Raw genomic sequence first — 15015 nt, forward strand, 5'->3', positions numbered from 1 at the left:
CCGTGCACTTGCGGTAGGGACACATCAAAAAAAAAAAAAACCAGAGAGAGAATTGAGTGTTCCTGCCTACTTAGTTTTGCACAGAATGCATGGTCTGGCACATGCATAAATCAATACGATATTTTAAATTTTCTGTTCATTAATTCATTGTTTCATGTTTCTCTGGCAAAATTAGAGACATGAAAATGAAAATTAAGTCTATATACTTGGGAGATTTCCTTGCTGGTAGCACTTGCTCGGCAGAATTTATACGGATGAATATTGAAGAATTTGGTGCATTGTTCCTCGACAAACCTTTCAGCATTGAGAATTGCCAAATGGAAAGAGAAATTGAAAAAAAAAAAGGAAAGATAAATTTATTGAATCAAGCCTTCAATAAAGTTCTGTATGTGACAAGGCCCTATTTGGCTCTCATTGGCTAGGTGTCGAGTCACTGGGAACTGCTATGGACACAGAACAATCTTTCCATGACTGCTTCATGGGGAGCAAAATATTCTCCTGTTGAGGACAGCCCATGTAGCATGCTCCTTTTAACTCGTGCAGTGCACAGTTACAGTTGCGATGATATGGCCTTCGCATCAACTCCATATCACGCGTTGATAAACAACCATCAAAGACACAGAATAGCATGAAGTCTGCCGCTCTGATGGCCATTTTTCCTCTATTCACTAGGTCCTCTTAGAGGCGTGTAAGCATGCGTTGAAACCTTTGTATGTCTTCTGAAGCATTTATATAGAGTAGAAAACTGCTTTAATGTCCCTCATAGAACATGGAAAAATCTTGCTTTGGAGGTTTTTGAGACAGTAGTTTATACAAGTAAGATAATCGTTTATTCCTATGTTTGTTTTAGACTTCTTAGCTGTCTATTCTTGACCTTTCCTAGGTTTGCTTCTCCATTGATCGAGGATCATCTTGTATACCAACTGAGAGAACAAGAGACATGGAAATTCAGGGAAGAGGATTGGCTTGTTCTGGTTGACTTCAACTAATCAGGCATATTTGGGGCTTAGCAAAGATTGTTATGGACATATTATATGGTTCTCAATTTTAACTTTTACTGTTATTTTTTATGATTGCTCAATTGGATCTTCTTCTGCTCACCTATTGGTTCTTTACTTTGAAGTGCTCCTATCAGTCCAAATCATGACGCATCAGTTTTGGGTTGCAGATGCCATCATTCCACCGAGTATCGAGGTTCACATTATAGGCGAGAGAGATTGAACTTATAAACATTCACTTTGGTACTGGTGGTAAACTTTGCAGTTTCGTGTGTGGTTGATTACTGTTCTTTTGTGGCCAAAGGAACTGTTTTCTTAAATAACTCTTCTCTGCATGCACACACATGGTTTGCTAGTGGTGGTGGTGATGATGGAACTCAGACTCTTGCATATTTGCTTCAAAAAGCTTTGAAATTATTTTTGAGCCTTTCCAACTGATGGTGATAGATGCCTAATTATGAATTCCATGCATAACCTTGAAGGGCAATTTCAAATTTTGATAGCGGAGGAAAATAGAAAGTGTGATACAGCAATCTTGGAGATTAATTAATATGTAGACTACACAGGAGGAATGGCATTGGCATAAAGCTTCTCTTGAGAATGTTGATTGCCTACGGGCTACAGCAGCTTGTTTGGACAGGAAACCTTGCCACAACTTTAGAACCGAAATCATTGTTTATAGCACTTGTCACTATATAAATTAGTCTAATAAAATTAATGTTAATGAAATAATTAAGCAATGCATTGAATTCCTCAAGCCCTTGAGCTGGAGTTTTTAAACGTTTGTTTTTGCTGCTATTTCTAGTCCACCCGGTAACACTCCCTGGCAAAACGTAGACAGTCACTGTGGTAGGATGCTCTATCAGAATGGGGGATATCCTCTTTTTACTTCATAAATAAGAATTTCAAGATTATCAGTGGGATTTTCTGTTGTTATTTTTTTTTTTGCATTCTAGCACCTGGCACTAGTAAATATGAATTCAACAACTACATGAGAATTGATATTAATTAACAAAGCATTTTAAAATATTTTCAATAACTAAAATCTTATTCCATTAATTAAAAGAGAAAAGTCAAATTGCATACTCTATACTATTCACTAATATAACTAATATCAAATTTTATGAAAAAATCAAACAATACATTGAAGTTTTTGAAAAATGTCACGAATGAGCCATCCTGCCATGAAGAAATAGGCTTTTTCTGTTGAATGTACTCCATCCCAACTAATACGTTCTCCAGGTTTTGGACAAACCGGTACATTAGGAGCTCCACACATGGTAGCAAGACTAAAGTCATAATCACCTCCACTCCCACAACAAGCTTTTTGTAATGATTTTGGATCAAAACCTGTTTATATCAAAAAAGTGAACGATGTCAGTTCAGTTATGTGTTATGTCTATTAAATCCACCATTTACAGATTTTGAAGACTCACCTAGGAATGCAGCTTTCCACAAAATCCACTTGTAGGCATTGTAGTAATCTCCATATACTATAGTCACATTTGAATGGTCTTCTTGCAATTCTTTAATTGCTTGCTGGAGTTGTTCATTGTGATACATTGAAAAGTTATTCAATTCTTTGAGGCAATGAAATTCATCATATGCGTTGGAATCATTGGAGTGAAATCCTGTAAGGTATATAGGCATGCAACCAATTGGAAAATTTCCGGGGACAATAATTCGTGTGGCACCAAATCCAATGACTCTCTACAAAAAAAAATTATAAGAAAATTGAGAAAAAAAAATAACCAAAAAAAAAATCAATTATCATATGTCTCAAGAAAATTAACTAACCACGACAGCATCTTTGATGGCTTTAACAACATCGGGTACCATGGTCTTCAAGTCATCAATAGTCTTGCCTTGAAAGAAAGCATAATTATAATCGTTGCCTCCAATCTCCCCAACCATGAAGAGAGATTTTCTATGTTTCTCAACACAATCTGTAAAATATAATAAGGATAAGACAATAATAAGCACAGTTATAAATATGTTAAATTTATGTTAGCAGAGAGTATATTATATAAATAATGTAAGGTGACCTTTGGACTTGTGGCAGGTTGTATTGAAATGGGTATGCATCCAGTTTAGTTGTACGGTAAGAGAACTATTGGTTACAGGGGAAATAACTCCCTTTTCTGCAAGAACTTCCACCGGCAATGCAGTAGATCCAGCAACTGCAAAATTCACTCCATGTGTCTTGGTGGAATTTGTCAAATATGCATTAAGGAGTGGAACACCGGCTGATTTTGCTGTAAAATAAAAATACAATTTAGCTAAAACACACATGCAAGGGCAGATTATGAAACCTAAAAGAATACTTATTTCTTACCAATGAAATCAATAATGAGCAAGCCATTGGAGCATCTGCCTGTAGGATTAACATACAAGTTTTGGCCATAGGGAAACCTAGAAAACACAGAAGCAGGGTCCTCTTGGATCAAATTGCCGGTGTCAGATATTGAATCTCCAAGGTTATATATGGCTTCAAACTCACAAGCCTTGAGAATATGTGCATTAGATCCAAGCGGAATAACATAAACGAAGAAGGAGCAGAGAAACAAGGTGAAAGTAAGTTTGGAGGAAGCCATGGTTTCCAGAGTATAGAATTCTAACGTTGGGTTTGGCAAACTAGAATGAAAGCAATTGATCGATCGTGTGTCTGGAGCTGAAAGCTTTAGCTCTTTGGAGTGTCTACAGGGGTTGTCGCAAGCAGCCTATTTATAGGCATACAAAGTCCAGGCGGGTGTTGGAAATCTGAAATCAAATAAGACTTGGTCCTGGCCTGATCTTCTATCCTACTTGGATTTGAAATCCAAGCATAGCAGGATTAAAATTTACGATCAAGTTGCTTTTCTTCTTTATTCTCAATTTATATATTACATATAGTTATATATTGGGACTAGGACTAGGTTTTCGAAAGTTATTTTACCGCTATTTCGTGTCCACCTACTACAATACTTCCTAGCAATACGTAAACAGTGAAGTTTATAATATTTTTATTAATAATCAAATTGAAACATATCAATTTTATTAAATTCAGTTAAAAAAAAAATTCTGACTTGATTCAGTTTAGTCATATTTTGATTCTCATATACATAAATTTATTGTTTTATGACATGCTTATTCTTTATATATTATTCACATATAATAAAGTTGGTAATAAAATAAATTTTACCAAAATGTGCAATTAGTGCTCTATTTGATTTTTTTTTTCCCATTTATCAATTTTACCTCTATTCCGCTAACAATTTTCAACATCAATTGAGGGCATGCATTGACTTGTAGATACTAATAGACCCATGAGATATTTAATAAAAAAAAAAAAGAGACAATTTAGTTAGTACTAAAAAAATTAAACATCATATTTATAAATTATATAAATCAAGGTAATTTTTTTATTTTCTATTATAATTATAAAATTATGTAATTATTTTTTTATTATAAAAAAATTTAATACAATAAATACAATTAATTAATATTAAAAAAACTAAAAGTCATAGTTATAAACTATATAAACTAATTTCACATATCAAAAATCAAATTAGTCATTCCCTAATGCAAACAAAATATAGAATTTATAATCAATATCTTTTCTCAAATCCACTAAATGATATTTCAATAATCAAGATGTTAGAAGAAGATGATTGCATAAATATCATTAAAGGTTATCTTCATCTTACAAAAATTTATTTATTTCTATTTTATTGATATCATATTATTTATTTTTTCACTTATTTTCAATTTATATAAAATTCTTGATATTTAAAATATGTATTAATTCAAAATATAAAATCCACCTCACTTACATATTATTTTTATTAATAATCAAATTGAAACATATTAATTTTATTAAAATTAGTTTAAAAAAAAATATTAAGACTTGATTCAGTTTAGTTATATTTTGATTCTCATATACATCCATTTATTTTTTTGTGTCGTGATTTTCTTTACATATTATTCACATATAATAAAGTTGTCATCGAAATAAATTTCACAGAAAAAGTTAATAGGTGGCGCTTTATTAATTTTTTTACTTGTCCGTTTTACCCTCATTCTCCTAGCAATTTACAACATCAATTAATAATATGCATTGACATCTAAATACTAATAGACATATGAGACATTTAATAAAAAAAATTATAATAATAATTATATTTTAATTAATACTAGAAAAATTGAATATCATATTTACAAATTATATAAATTAAAGTAATTTTTTTATTTTTCACTATAATTATAAAAATCATATAATTAACTTTTTATCATAAAAAAATTTGTGACAATAATTATAATTTAATTAATATTAAAAAATTAAAAATAATGGCTATAAAATATATAAATTAATATTACACATAAAATTCAAATTACTCACTCCTAATATAAATAGGATATTATGATATTTTAGTAATAAATATTAGAAGAAGATGATAAATAATTTATACAAATATCACTCCATCTTACAATAATTTATTTACATACATTAACTATATATTTATTCAATTAAAGAATATACTTGTATTGAATAAAAAATAAATAAACCGTTGCGCCGGCAAAATCCGCAGTTGAGTGAGCACTCGAGCTTATTCCAAAGTTGGGTGGTTGGCGATGGCGGCGCTACGGGTGCCGAGTCCCGCGACTGCTATCTGAACATGTACACCGACAAAAAGCCGGATAAGGTTGATCCAAACGAGCAGAGACTTTCTAAATGGCTCAATTGCGCTCTCTCCAACGAGCCCCCTGGCGCAGCGTTGCGTTATTGATTGCGTTGGTAATTTATTCAACAAAGAGGCGTTAGTGGAGGCTTTAATAGGCTAAAAATTGCCCAAGGAGTTCAGATACATAAAGGGTTTAAAAGGATATTTTAAATATCAAGCTAGAGCCAATTCCTGGTGAGGAATCATATAATGCAAGGTTTCATTGCCCGATAAACTGGGCTGGAGTTCAATGGGAAGTATAAGTTTTTTTTGCTTTGAAGAATTGTGGCCATGCTTTGAGAGCTAAGAAATTGAAGGAGGTGAAATCGTCATCTTGCTTGGTTTGTTACAACAAGGAATTTGAGGAATCTGATAAGATTGTGATAAATGGTAGCGAGGAGGAGGTGGCTGTCTTGAGGGAAGAGATGGAGGAGGGGAGATCAAACGTGAAGGAGAAGTGATGTGGTCCAACCGCAAGTGCACGGGTCGTACAAGTAATATAGAAAAGATATCGTTCCCACGAGTAGTTGTGTTAATGATTGAATTTTTGATATAAAAAGTTGACTAAATTGAACTATTTTTGAAATTAAAGCAATAAATTGATGGGTATTGGAGTATGAAATCTATATGTGCAAAATTAATAATCTATCCAACAATGTATTAATTAAACTAAAATTGCATCAAATTGAAATAAGCAAGTTCAGATATGGCAAGATTCAAAATGGCAAGTAATTAAATTCGATTAGAAATTAACAATGATAAAAAGGCGATTCCGGAGTTCGGGATTTCATATTCAAGCTATTTTGGGATTTTAAATTGGTTATCCAATCTTGTGAAACTTATGGTTTTAAGGAGATTAATTCTTAAATCCTTCGAATACCCTTTCAAGTGAGACAAAGAGTGCCTTAATCAAACTAATCCTACTTTCGTGGAGTTAGAGTTAATTAAGACCCATTAAGTTCTTTAATTAATCTGTGAATCCTCTTAATCCTTAGTCTATTTCTAGATCTAAGTTAATTAAGTCCAATTCCTTGATTATCTATCACAAGGCCTTCTCCTTTCGGTGCCTCAACCATGGATTAAGAACATCACTTAATGGGATCCTACACTAAGCATGTCATTAAGCTCACAAGAAATGAATAAAACTCATTAAGACCACAAAATATGGATTACCCAATCAAAATCCACAAAATATCTCAAATATTACAATCCTTACTCCAGAATCAAAATAAAACTACTCACTATCCATAATGTTTACAAGAAATTTTGAGTTTATGTGAAAATTAAGCTTTAATCTAAGCTAAGAAACAAGAAACTAAACACTAGAGATGTAGGAAAAATGTAAGAAAGGAAAGAAATCCCCAAATCTGGTTGGAAATGGTGTGGAAGGTGAATGTGACTCTTCAGCTGCTCCTGCTCCTTTTTCTCTTCTTCCTTTCTTTCCTCTCCTTGCTTCTTCCCCTTCTAAAATGGGAAATGGGACTATTTATAGCATTTTCTGACATGGAGCCCTAAAATGGTGTGTTTTAGGAGGAATTTTCTAAGGGAATCTTCTGCCAGCTCATTAATGAAACCTTTGTGAGACTGCATAAGTGGACTGCATAAGTTATGCAGTCCCTTATGCAGTTTTCGGCTGTTTCTGGTTCACTTATGCAAAACTGCATGACTTGGCGCATAGGTTATGCACATTTCCGTGAGATTGCATAAGGGAGGCATGAATCTGCATAAGCTATGCACTCTCCTTATGCACAATTCCTACAGTGTTGGAACAGTGTTTCTTCTCCTCATGCGGATCTGCATAGCTTATGCGGCAAGTTATGCGCAATTTTGTCAATGCATATTTCAACTTGAAAACTTGTTTTTGACATCTTTGGCTGTAGAAGTCACTCCTCAATGGCAAAATTTCTTTTCAGTCCTTCAAAAATACCATTTTTCCTACAAAACAAAGTAAAAATTACAAATTAATCCAAAATTGACAATTATGAAAAACTAACTAAATAACTAATGAAATTAGCTAAAAGTGACTAATAATCAAATAAAATGGCTAAGAAATTAGACCTAAATGATTATGCAAAATGTATGCATTAAATACCCCCAAACTCAAGCTTTTGCTTGTCCTCAAGCAAACTTTAAAATGTGATGCAAAATTTTTAGGGGTACCTTATCCAAAGAGCTATGAAAATCACCTATTAAAGTAACTTAACACACCTTTAGCCATACCAACAATCCATATACCCATCCTTCAAAATGCAAAGAATCTAATGCTTATCCAAGCTTTCACCGCTTAGCCATCAAGTCAATTATCATTCAAAATCCCCAAACCAACCAATCAAAAGAGAGAGTCATGCTCAAAGGAATTCTAGAACAATCAATAGTCAAAGTGTCTCTATATAGAATGATGGAATTAAATGAATGAATGGATAATTTTCCAATCCCATAGGCAAATTCTCTACTCCTATCTCCACTAATGTAGCAAGTACTATCAAGAGATCAAAGGTCTTTTTAGGGATGTAATGAGGCTATGGGGTTCAAAATGAGGCTAAGAAGAAAAATGGGTAAAAAGGATTCAAAGCATGAGAATATTTTCAATCTTGACAACATAAGGTACACTTCTTATTTTATTATATTTTTTCCTTTTATATTTATATATATATATATATATATATATATATATATATATATGGAGGAGAGAAATACACAATGAGAATTGTCAAGTGCTAGCATAGTTTACAAAACACATAAAAATGGAGGGACATTTTTATACTTTAAACTTGTACCTTGCATTTTCTTTTGATGATTGTCCCAAAAAATGCCACCCCCAAACTCATTTCTTTTAATACTTTGGGTGGATTTCTTTCAATTTGAATGACAATAATGAAAAGTACATATACTTAGCACTTTTACAAGATGACAAGCATTTCTTCTCCCTTTTATTGTATTTTTTCTTTTTCTCTTTTTTTTATTTTATTTTTTATAAAGTGTACCTAATATTCAATTATCCTCATGAAAAGGGTTGGAGTGTTTGGTTCATTGGCTAGGTAGCAATAAGGATTTCAAGAAAAATTAGGGATAAAAAGGCTCAAAGGGGTTTGCAAGGGTCAATTTTAATTAGGAAAAAGGGCCAAAGGTTTAAAATGAGAAGGTTTAAATCAAAGAATGCCTAATCATCTCTCTTTTCAAGTACAAGCTGGTATTTCGCCTTGAAAGGTTTAGAAAATTTGTTCTAGGATTGGTGAGACATCATTTGACTACCTTATATCCAATAACTCCCTCTAAACACTCCAATCTCTAAAAGACTAGTTGGGTGGCTTTTTGGCTAAGAAGATATAGGCAAGGGATAAACACTTCAAAACCTTGCACCTCTTAGGAAACTTTCAATCCACAAACCCAACTAAAGGTAAGTAAAATCACTCTCATAGGTAACTTTTCAAAACTCAAGGGATTTGGCAAAAGATTTTAATGCATGATGCATGAGGTAAAAGATTTTAATGCATGATGCATGATTCCTAAAAATGAACAATGCATTAACTAAATGGAGGAAATCTATTTGTATGCAATGTGTACAATTTCTAAGTGATGTATAATGTGTGTGAATGTGTTATGTATATGTATGTAAGGATTATCGCAACGTGTTTTGCGGTCGCCTGAACGAACCCTCACCGAAGTGGGAAAGAGTGAGGAGTCGCCACTTTAATTTTGAGGGAAATTAAAGAAAACCATTTGGGAAAATAAATTAAAATGAAACCACTTCAAAACAGAGATTCTAAGTTCGGGGTCCGTAAACGGGTGGGGAAGGTGTTAGGCACCCCACCTCGTCCCTCAATGAGGGTAAGTAGATTTAACTTCGCGTTCTTTATGAATTAGTTAGGAGGGCTTGAATGGAAATATTAATCCTTTTGACAAAAGGAATATTTGATTTTTCACTAATTCGGATTTCCCAGATACATAAGTAAATGAGACAACCTTAGTGAGTTACTGTTGTATGTTAGTTGTGTTTGGAGGGTTATTTTATTAGAATTAGATTTTGGGAATTGGATAAGAACTCTCCTCCAATCTCTTTTAATATTTGCTAAAAATTTTTAAGCTTGAGGATCGGATAAGAACTCTCTTCCGCCCTCTTTTAAATTATTTGTTAAAATTTTAGGTGGAGAATCGGATAAGAACTCTCCTCCGATCTCTATTAAGTATCTATTAAAATTTTGAATTGAGACCGGATAAGAACTCTCCTCCGATCCCTGTTAAATATTTATTAAAATTTTGAATTGAGACCGGATAAGAACTCTCCTCCGATCTCTATTAAGTATTTATTAAAATTTTGAATTGAGACCGGATAAGAACTCTCCTCCGATCCCTGTTAAATATTTATTAAAATTTTGAATTGAGACCGGATAAGAACTCTCCTCCGATCTCTTTTTACTTGAATGGGAGTCGAATAAGGACTTTTCCGACCTCTTAAAATCTTACATATTGTGGGAGCCTAAGGTTAAGGGTTTTGACATTTGAAAATACCGAGGACCAGAAAGAAGGTTCTTTTTAACTCTTTGGCACCTCGGAATTAGACAGGGGACATTAAACCAAACTTTACAGACCTCCTATGTGATCGCCGTGCCAATACCTTTTGACGGGCAATACTCGATCTATTTTGTTTATTTAACTGAGATTCGGTTTTGTTCCGCCTTATGGCGTTTTACCCAATTGCCTTTTGTACTAGCCCAGTAATTCAACTTATCCATTTCCCTGACTTATTGTTCAGACCTTTCATTATTTTAGAGAAGCGCTTAAGATACAGTTGCCTACAGTTTATCCAACTATTTGCATGCAGCTCGGGGCTAAAACTCTTGCATTTAGAGGTAACAAGGAATGATAAAAGAACGAACTGATCAACACAGAAATGAACTCGGGAATAACCTTCTTCGCGAAATGTAAATTCGGTGAAAATTATAAACGTAAAAGCAAGAGAAATACGTGAAATAAAAGAGCACTCGATAAAGCTACGATATAAACACTTACCTGTAGGGAGCCAAATCTATTGAACCGGCTAAGAAATCACCAAACGTGATAGGACGACGAACTGATGGGCCGATGACTAAAGTTCACCCTGAAATGAAGGATACTTTGCTAAAATGGAGTGAAAATAAAGATAACAAAGATAGATAGCGAGAGTGTCACAGGATAATGAACGGCCTGAAAATGGAGTTTTAGTATTCAAAAATCCCCTTTTTCAAGAAAATACTTCAGAAAACTAGTTTCCAAAGTCTTTCCAATAGCAGAGTAACGAGCTAAATTAATTTTCAGAGTTCTTCCACTATAGTTACCACCTCTTCAATATTTTTCGTCCCTCCCTTGAACAGTTTTCATGCAGGTATTTATAGGAATCGGGCGCTCCATCTGAAGGGTCAAGATCTATTTTGAGGGAGATGGAGGGTCAAGATTTCAAAGGACATGATCTGAGGCTCAGGAATTAAAGAGAATCAGAACGGACGGCAGAGATCTCCCTCAGAATATTTGTCCTTTTCCTCTTCTAATCTAACGGTCACAAATTCTCTTGTCTGGGGCGATCCGATGGCTAGGAATAAAAGGTGCCGGTCTTGTCGTCTTCTTTTTTGATCCAAAGGCTCTGGGCTCGTCCTTGCAAGTGAGATCAACGGTGGAGATTGGGATGTACAGGACTGTCATGACATACTCTGGCACCTGTCAGCATTTGTGGGCGATTCTTAGGCGTGCAGTGGAGATTTCGTCTGCAACGCTTTAACTACCTCGGCTCTGATTCTGACGACGATTATTGGGATTTGTCTTATTCTCTTTGCCTTCCGATCTCTCCTCTTTTCTGATCTTCTTAGCACGCTCCTTTTTCGATCTTTCATACCGGTCTCCCCTCTTCCGATCTCTATCATTCCGATCCTTCCCTTAATCAGGCCCGGTCCGGTCAAAGCATTAATTCCCCTTGATTCCCGAAGCGTCCGCTTCGTTTTCTGCTTAGCAATAAATGCCTGATTTTCCCCTATATATACCCCTGACAGAAGAAACTTTCCTTATTCGATTTTCCTCTCTTCCTTCTTACTTTCCTGTTCTAGCTGCTCCGGTAGTAGTTCCGGCCACGATTGTGGCTTTTGATCCCTTTCCGATGGACCACTTTATTCCCCGACTGAAAATTTACGATCCCGGTGAACGGAAAATTATGATGACTGCACTTAATGACCGTGAGAGGACCGGACTAACTTACCGATCTGGATCGAGGACCTCTATCTTATTGACCTCGAATCTTCCGACCGATACAAACGGCGAACTGATTTCGGGCGAGAAGACTGCTAATATTCCCCTTAACACCGGTGACTGCCCCTTGGCGTTCATCTGGCTCCCCTCCGCACTGGGTGTTCCGACAGCGGCTCGGTTTCGAGCGGTAACATCGATGATGGCGTCTCTCATCTTCATGGGAGTCATAGTCACCCCATCTGAGCTGTACATCTATCCGATGTCAACAGCCGGTCTCCTGGTCAAACATATCTTTTGACTCAGCCACGAGACTAGGCTTTGACATAGGCCTTTAGATGGGATGTTCCACCGGTCTCTAGAGATCGCCCAAATGATGTATTTTTACTTTCAATGTAATCCGATCTCTAGAGATCGCCCAAATGATGTAGTTAGACCTTTAATGTAATCCGATCCCTAGAGATCGCCCAAATGATGTAATCCGATCTTTTGGAAATAAAAATTTTATTTTGTCAATTATCATCTTATTGATTATTTTCCGATCTCTGATGTGTTTATCCGATCTGGTTCCTAACTGAACAACCCTTAACTGATCCGCAATTCAAAATATTTATCTTAATATGCCGATCTCTAGTTAGCCGATCTCTTTATGGAATTTTTGGAATATTCGTGAGACGTGTCAGAACAGCTGGCGAGTCCCGCTAACCGATGCATTGCCTGGAACATCATGAGCATTAAATGCTCGGACGAATATAAATAGGGGTGGGGTTAGCCAGTTGCTCTCTTATGCCATTTTCAGTCTCTCGCGAACAACTTCAAAATTCTCTCGTTTTCTCAAGCTCTTCCGACTCCGATCAAGCTCCGGTAAGGGTTTTGATCCTTCTTTTAGTTTAAATTCTTTATTTCCTTTGAAAATGAGCGGCGCCGAAGGTCAGAGAGCGACGAGCCCTCCTTCCATTCAGTTCTCGTGGTCGGGCCAAGCGCGCGACCTGAACCTCCTAGGGTCTCCGTTCCAGCTCGGGGGCAAGCGGCATCATCAAGGCATGCGCCTTCTTCAGGGAGAGAGAATCTCCCCATGGACGAGCTGCCATCGGTCCTTCAAGAAACCGATCTGCAGTCGTTCAGCCAGGAGTACAACATTGAGCCTGATTCATATGAACTTATCCGGTGTCACGGCGATCACCGGGCCGATCATTTCTTCGAAGAGAATGACATGATTATAGTATACGAAGAACAGTTGAAAGCCAGGCTGCGGTTCCCTCTTGACGACTTCTTTAAGGAAGTCTTAAAATTTTACCAAGTGTGCATAGCCCAAGTTCACCCGAACTCGTGGCGGATCTTAGTAGCCTTCCGAGGCCTCTGCCGAGCTAAGGGATTCCGTCCTACGCCTAAGGTATTCGCCGAACTGCATAGATTAACTCGTCGAAAGGACGACGAGTACTGGTTTTTCCAGGCGAAGCCACATTGCGGGCTCTTCACCGATCTGCCCTCCTCCCTGAAAAATTGGAAGAACCACTTCTTCATTCTAAGGAGCAAAATTCCGAACGGCTTTGAGGGTTTCCCTCGTAGCTGGCTACACCAAGGCCCCTTAATTCCGAAGCGTCTCGTGTTGAATAGGGAGGAAGGCCTGATGGTGATGGAGCTGAAAGAACAGGCGAGCCGAGAGAAGTTCTCTTGCTTGGATGCAGTGACTGCCGAACTTCATCACTGGACAATGGAGTTGATCACCGGCAAAGATCGCGGGCTTCAGCTCTCTGACCTCGGCATCGGTATTTTCTACATCTCAAATCTTTGGACCTTAGCGATCTCATTGACCTCTCTTTTGTGCAGGTATGGCTAGCGGCGAAGCCTCCAAGGAGAGCCGAAAATGAAAGAGAGAGATTTCCCGGAAGGTACGGGAGATGAAGCGGGTGAGAAATGCGCACACCTGCATGAGCAGGGAAATACAAGAAGGCCCGCCTCAACCTTCGGGACCGCCGATCGTAGAAGCTGTCCGATCCCCTCCTCACCGAGAAGAGCCGCCTCCACCTCCTTCAGTTGCTCCGAGCACAGAAGGGGGTCCTTCTCAACCTTCTGTGAGGCCCCTTTCTCGAAGCGCTCAAGTTTTGATCCACTAGCTGGAGAAGATCCGGACTGTTCGGGACAACCCAGGTTTTGCTAAGGTATTGGGATCCACCATCTGCCTTCGGGAGGACCGGGATAGGCTGTCCCCGGACAACCTTGATGACATCCTGACCCGATCCATGAGCCTGAACGTGGAGTGCCTGGTGAACCACCACATTGTTCGAGAGAAAGCTCATCGCCTGGGTAAGGAAGTCCAGAAGATGGGTCACGAGGTGTCTTCTCTCCGATCCCAACTCTCATCCGCTCAGGATTACATATCTCGACTTGAGGGGCGGATGAAGTTCTATGAGGACAAGCTGGCCGAACAGTCTCATGTTCTGGCCGAGCGAACTCGTGTTCTGGAAGAAGTTCAAGCACTTCGGACCGATGAAGTTGCTCACATCGCTCACCTTACTAAGGAGCTCAAGGCGAAAGAAGAAGAGATGGTGACAGGAGTGGCCGGTGCTTATGTGAATGCTCACAGGGATCTCTTGGCCGAACTTAAGAAGCGTTACCCCGAGGAGGACTTCTCCTGGATAGCAGACCTGGCTCCCGAGGGTGAGGGTGAGGATAGTGAGGAGGAGGCTGAGGGTGAGAGAGAAAATGAGCAAAATGTAGATCAGGCTGGGGGTGATCCTCCAGCCGAATGACTTGTATAAACTTTAATATGAAATGAAGTCTTCTTTTTGTCCAGTGAATGAATGTGATCAAAAAATCTCTAAATTATTTAAACACTTGATTGTCTGAGCATATTAAAATAACTAAAAGTGATTATTAATCTAAGTGTAAGAGGTCGGAAAACACAATGAGCATGAGATCGGCAGGGAACCAACGCTAAACGGACTTGATTAAAATTGGAAATTTGGCTTGAACATTTAAGATCGGGATCATTATTAAACCGGAGTGGAACCTTAACTTGATTATTCCTAAACTTTTAAAAGGGAGGTCGGCAATAAAACTGGTGACATAAAGATCTAGTGTTGGTTCAATTTTGTTTGACAAGA

General features: G+C 37.2%; 1 protein-coding gene and 1 pseudogene across 1 annotated transcript; one reads left to right on the forward strand and one right to left on the reverse strand.

Moving 5' to 3' along the window:
- Nucleotides 1-2030: 2030 nt before the first annotated feature.
- Nucleotides 2031-3607, reverse strand: LOC131177807 (acetylajmalan esterase-like). Its single transcript, XM_058142912.1, has 5 exons — nucleotides 3334-3607; nucleotides 3044-3253; nucleotides 2796-2944; nucleotides 2435-2708; nucleotides 2031-2348 (listed from the first exon to the last, which is right to left on the reverse strand). The coding sequence occupies exons 1-5, from the start codon at nucleotides 3590-3592 to the stop codon at nucleotides 2131-2133; spliced, it is 1110 nt and encodes a 369-aa protein (XP_057998895.1). The 5' UTR covers nucleotides 3593-3607; the 3' UTR covers nucleotides 2031-2130.
- Nucleotides 3608-5539: 1932 nt separating this feature from the next.
- The window catches only part of LOC110666598 (uncharacterized), a 39623-nt pseudogene continuing 30147 nt past the window's right edge, over nucleotides 5540-15015 (forward strand).

Source organism: Hevea brasiliensis, unplaced genomic scaffold (assembly GCF_030052815.1).
Source record: "Hevea brasiliensis isolate MT/VB/25A 57/8 unplaced genomic scaffold, ASM3005281v1 Scaf9, whole genome shotgun sequence".
Lineage (NCBI taxonomy): Eukaryota > Viridiplantae > Streptophyta > Magnoliopsida > Malpighiales > Euphorbiaceae > Hevea > Hevea brasiliensis.

Coding starts and splice junctions, on each gene's coding strand:
- LOC131177807 (XM_058142912.1), bottom strand. CDS start 3,592: ATGGCTTCCTCCAAACTTACTTTCACCTTGTTTCTCTGCTCCTTCTTC. Junction 2,945..3,043: donor AACCTGCCACAAGTCCAAAG/GTCACCTTACAT, acceptor TATATTTTACAG/ATTGTGTTGAGAAACATAGA. Junction 2,709..2,795: donor CCATCAAAGATGCTGTCGTG/GTTAGTTAATTT, acceptor TTTTTTTTGTAG/AGAGTCATTGGATTTGGTGC.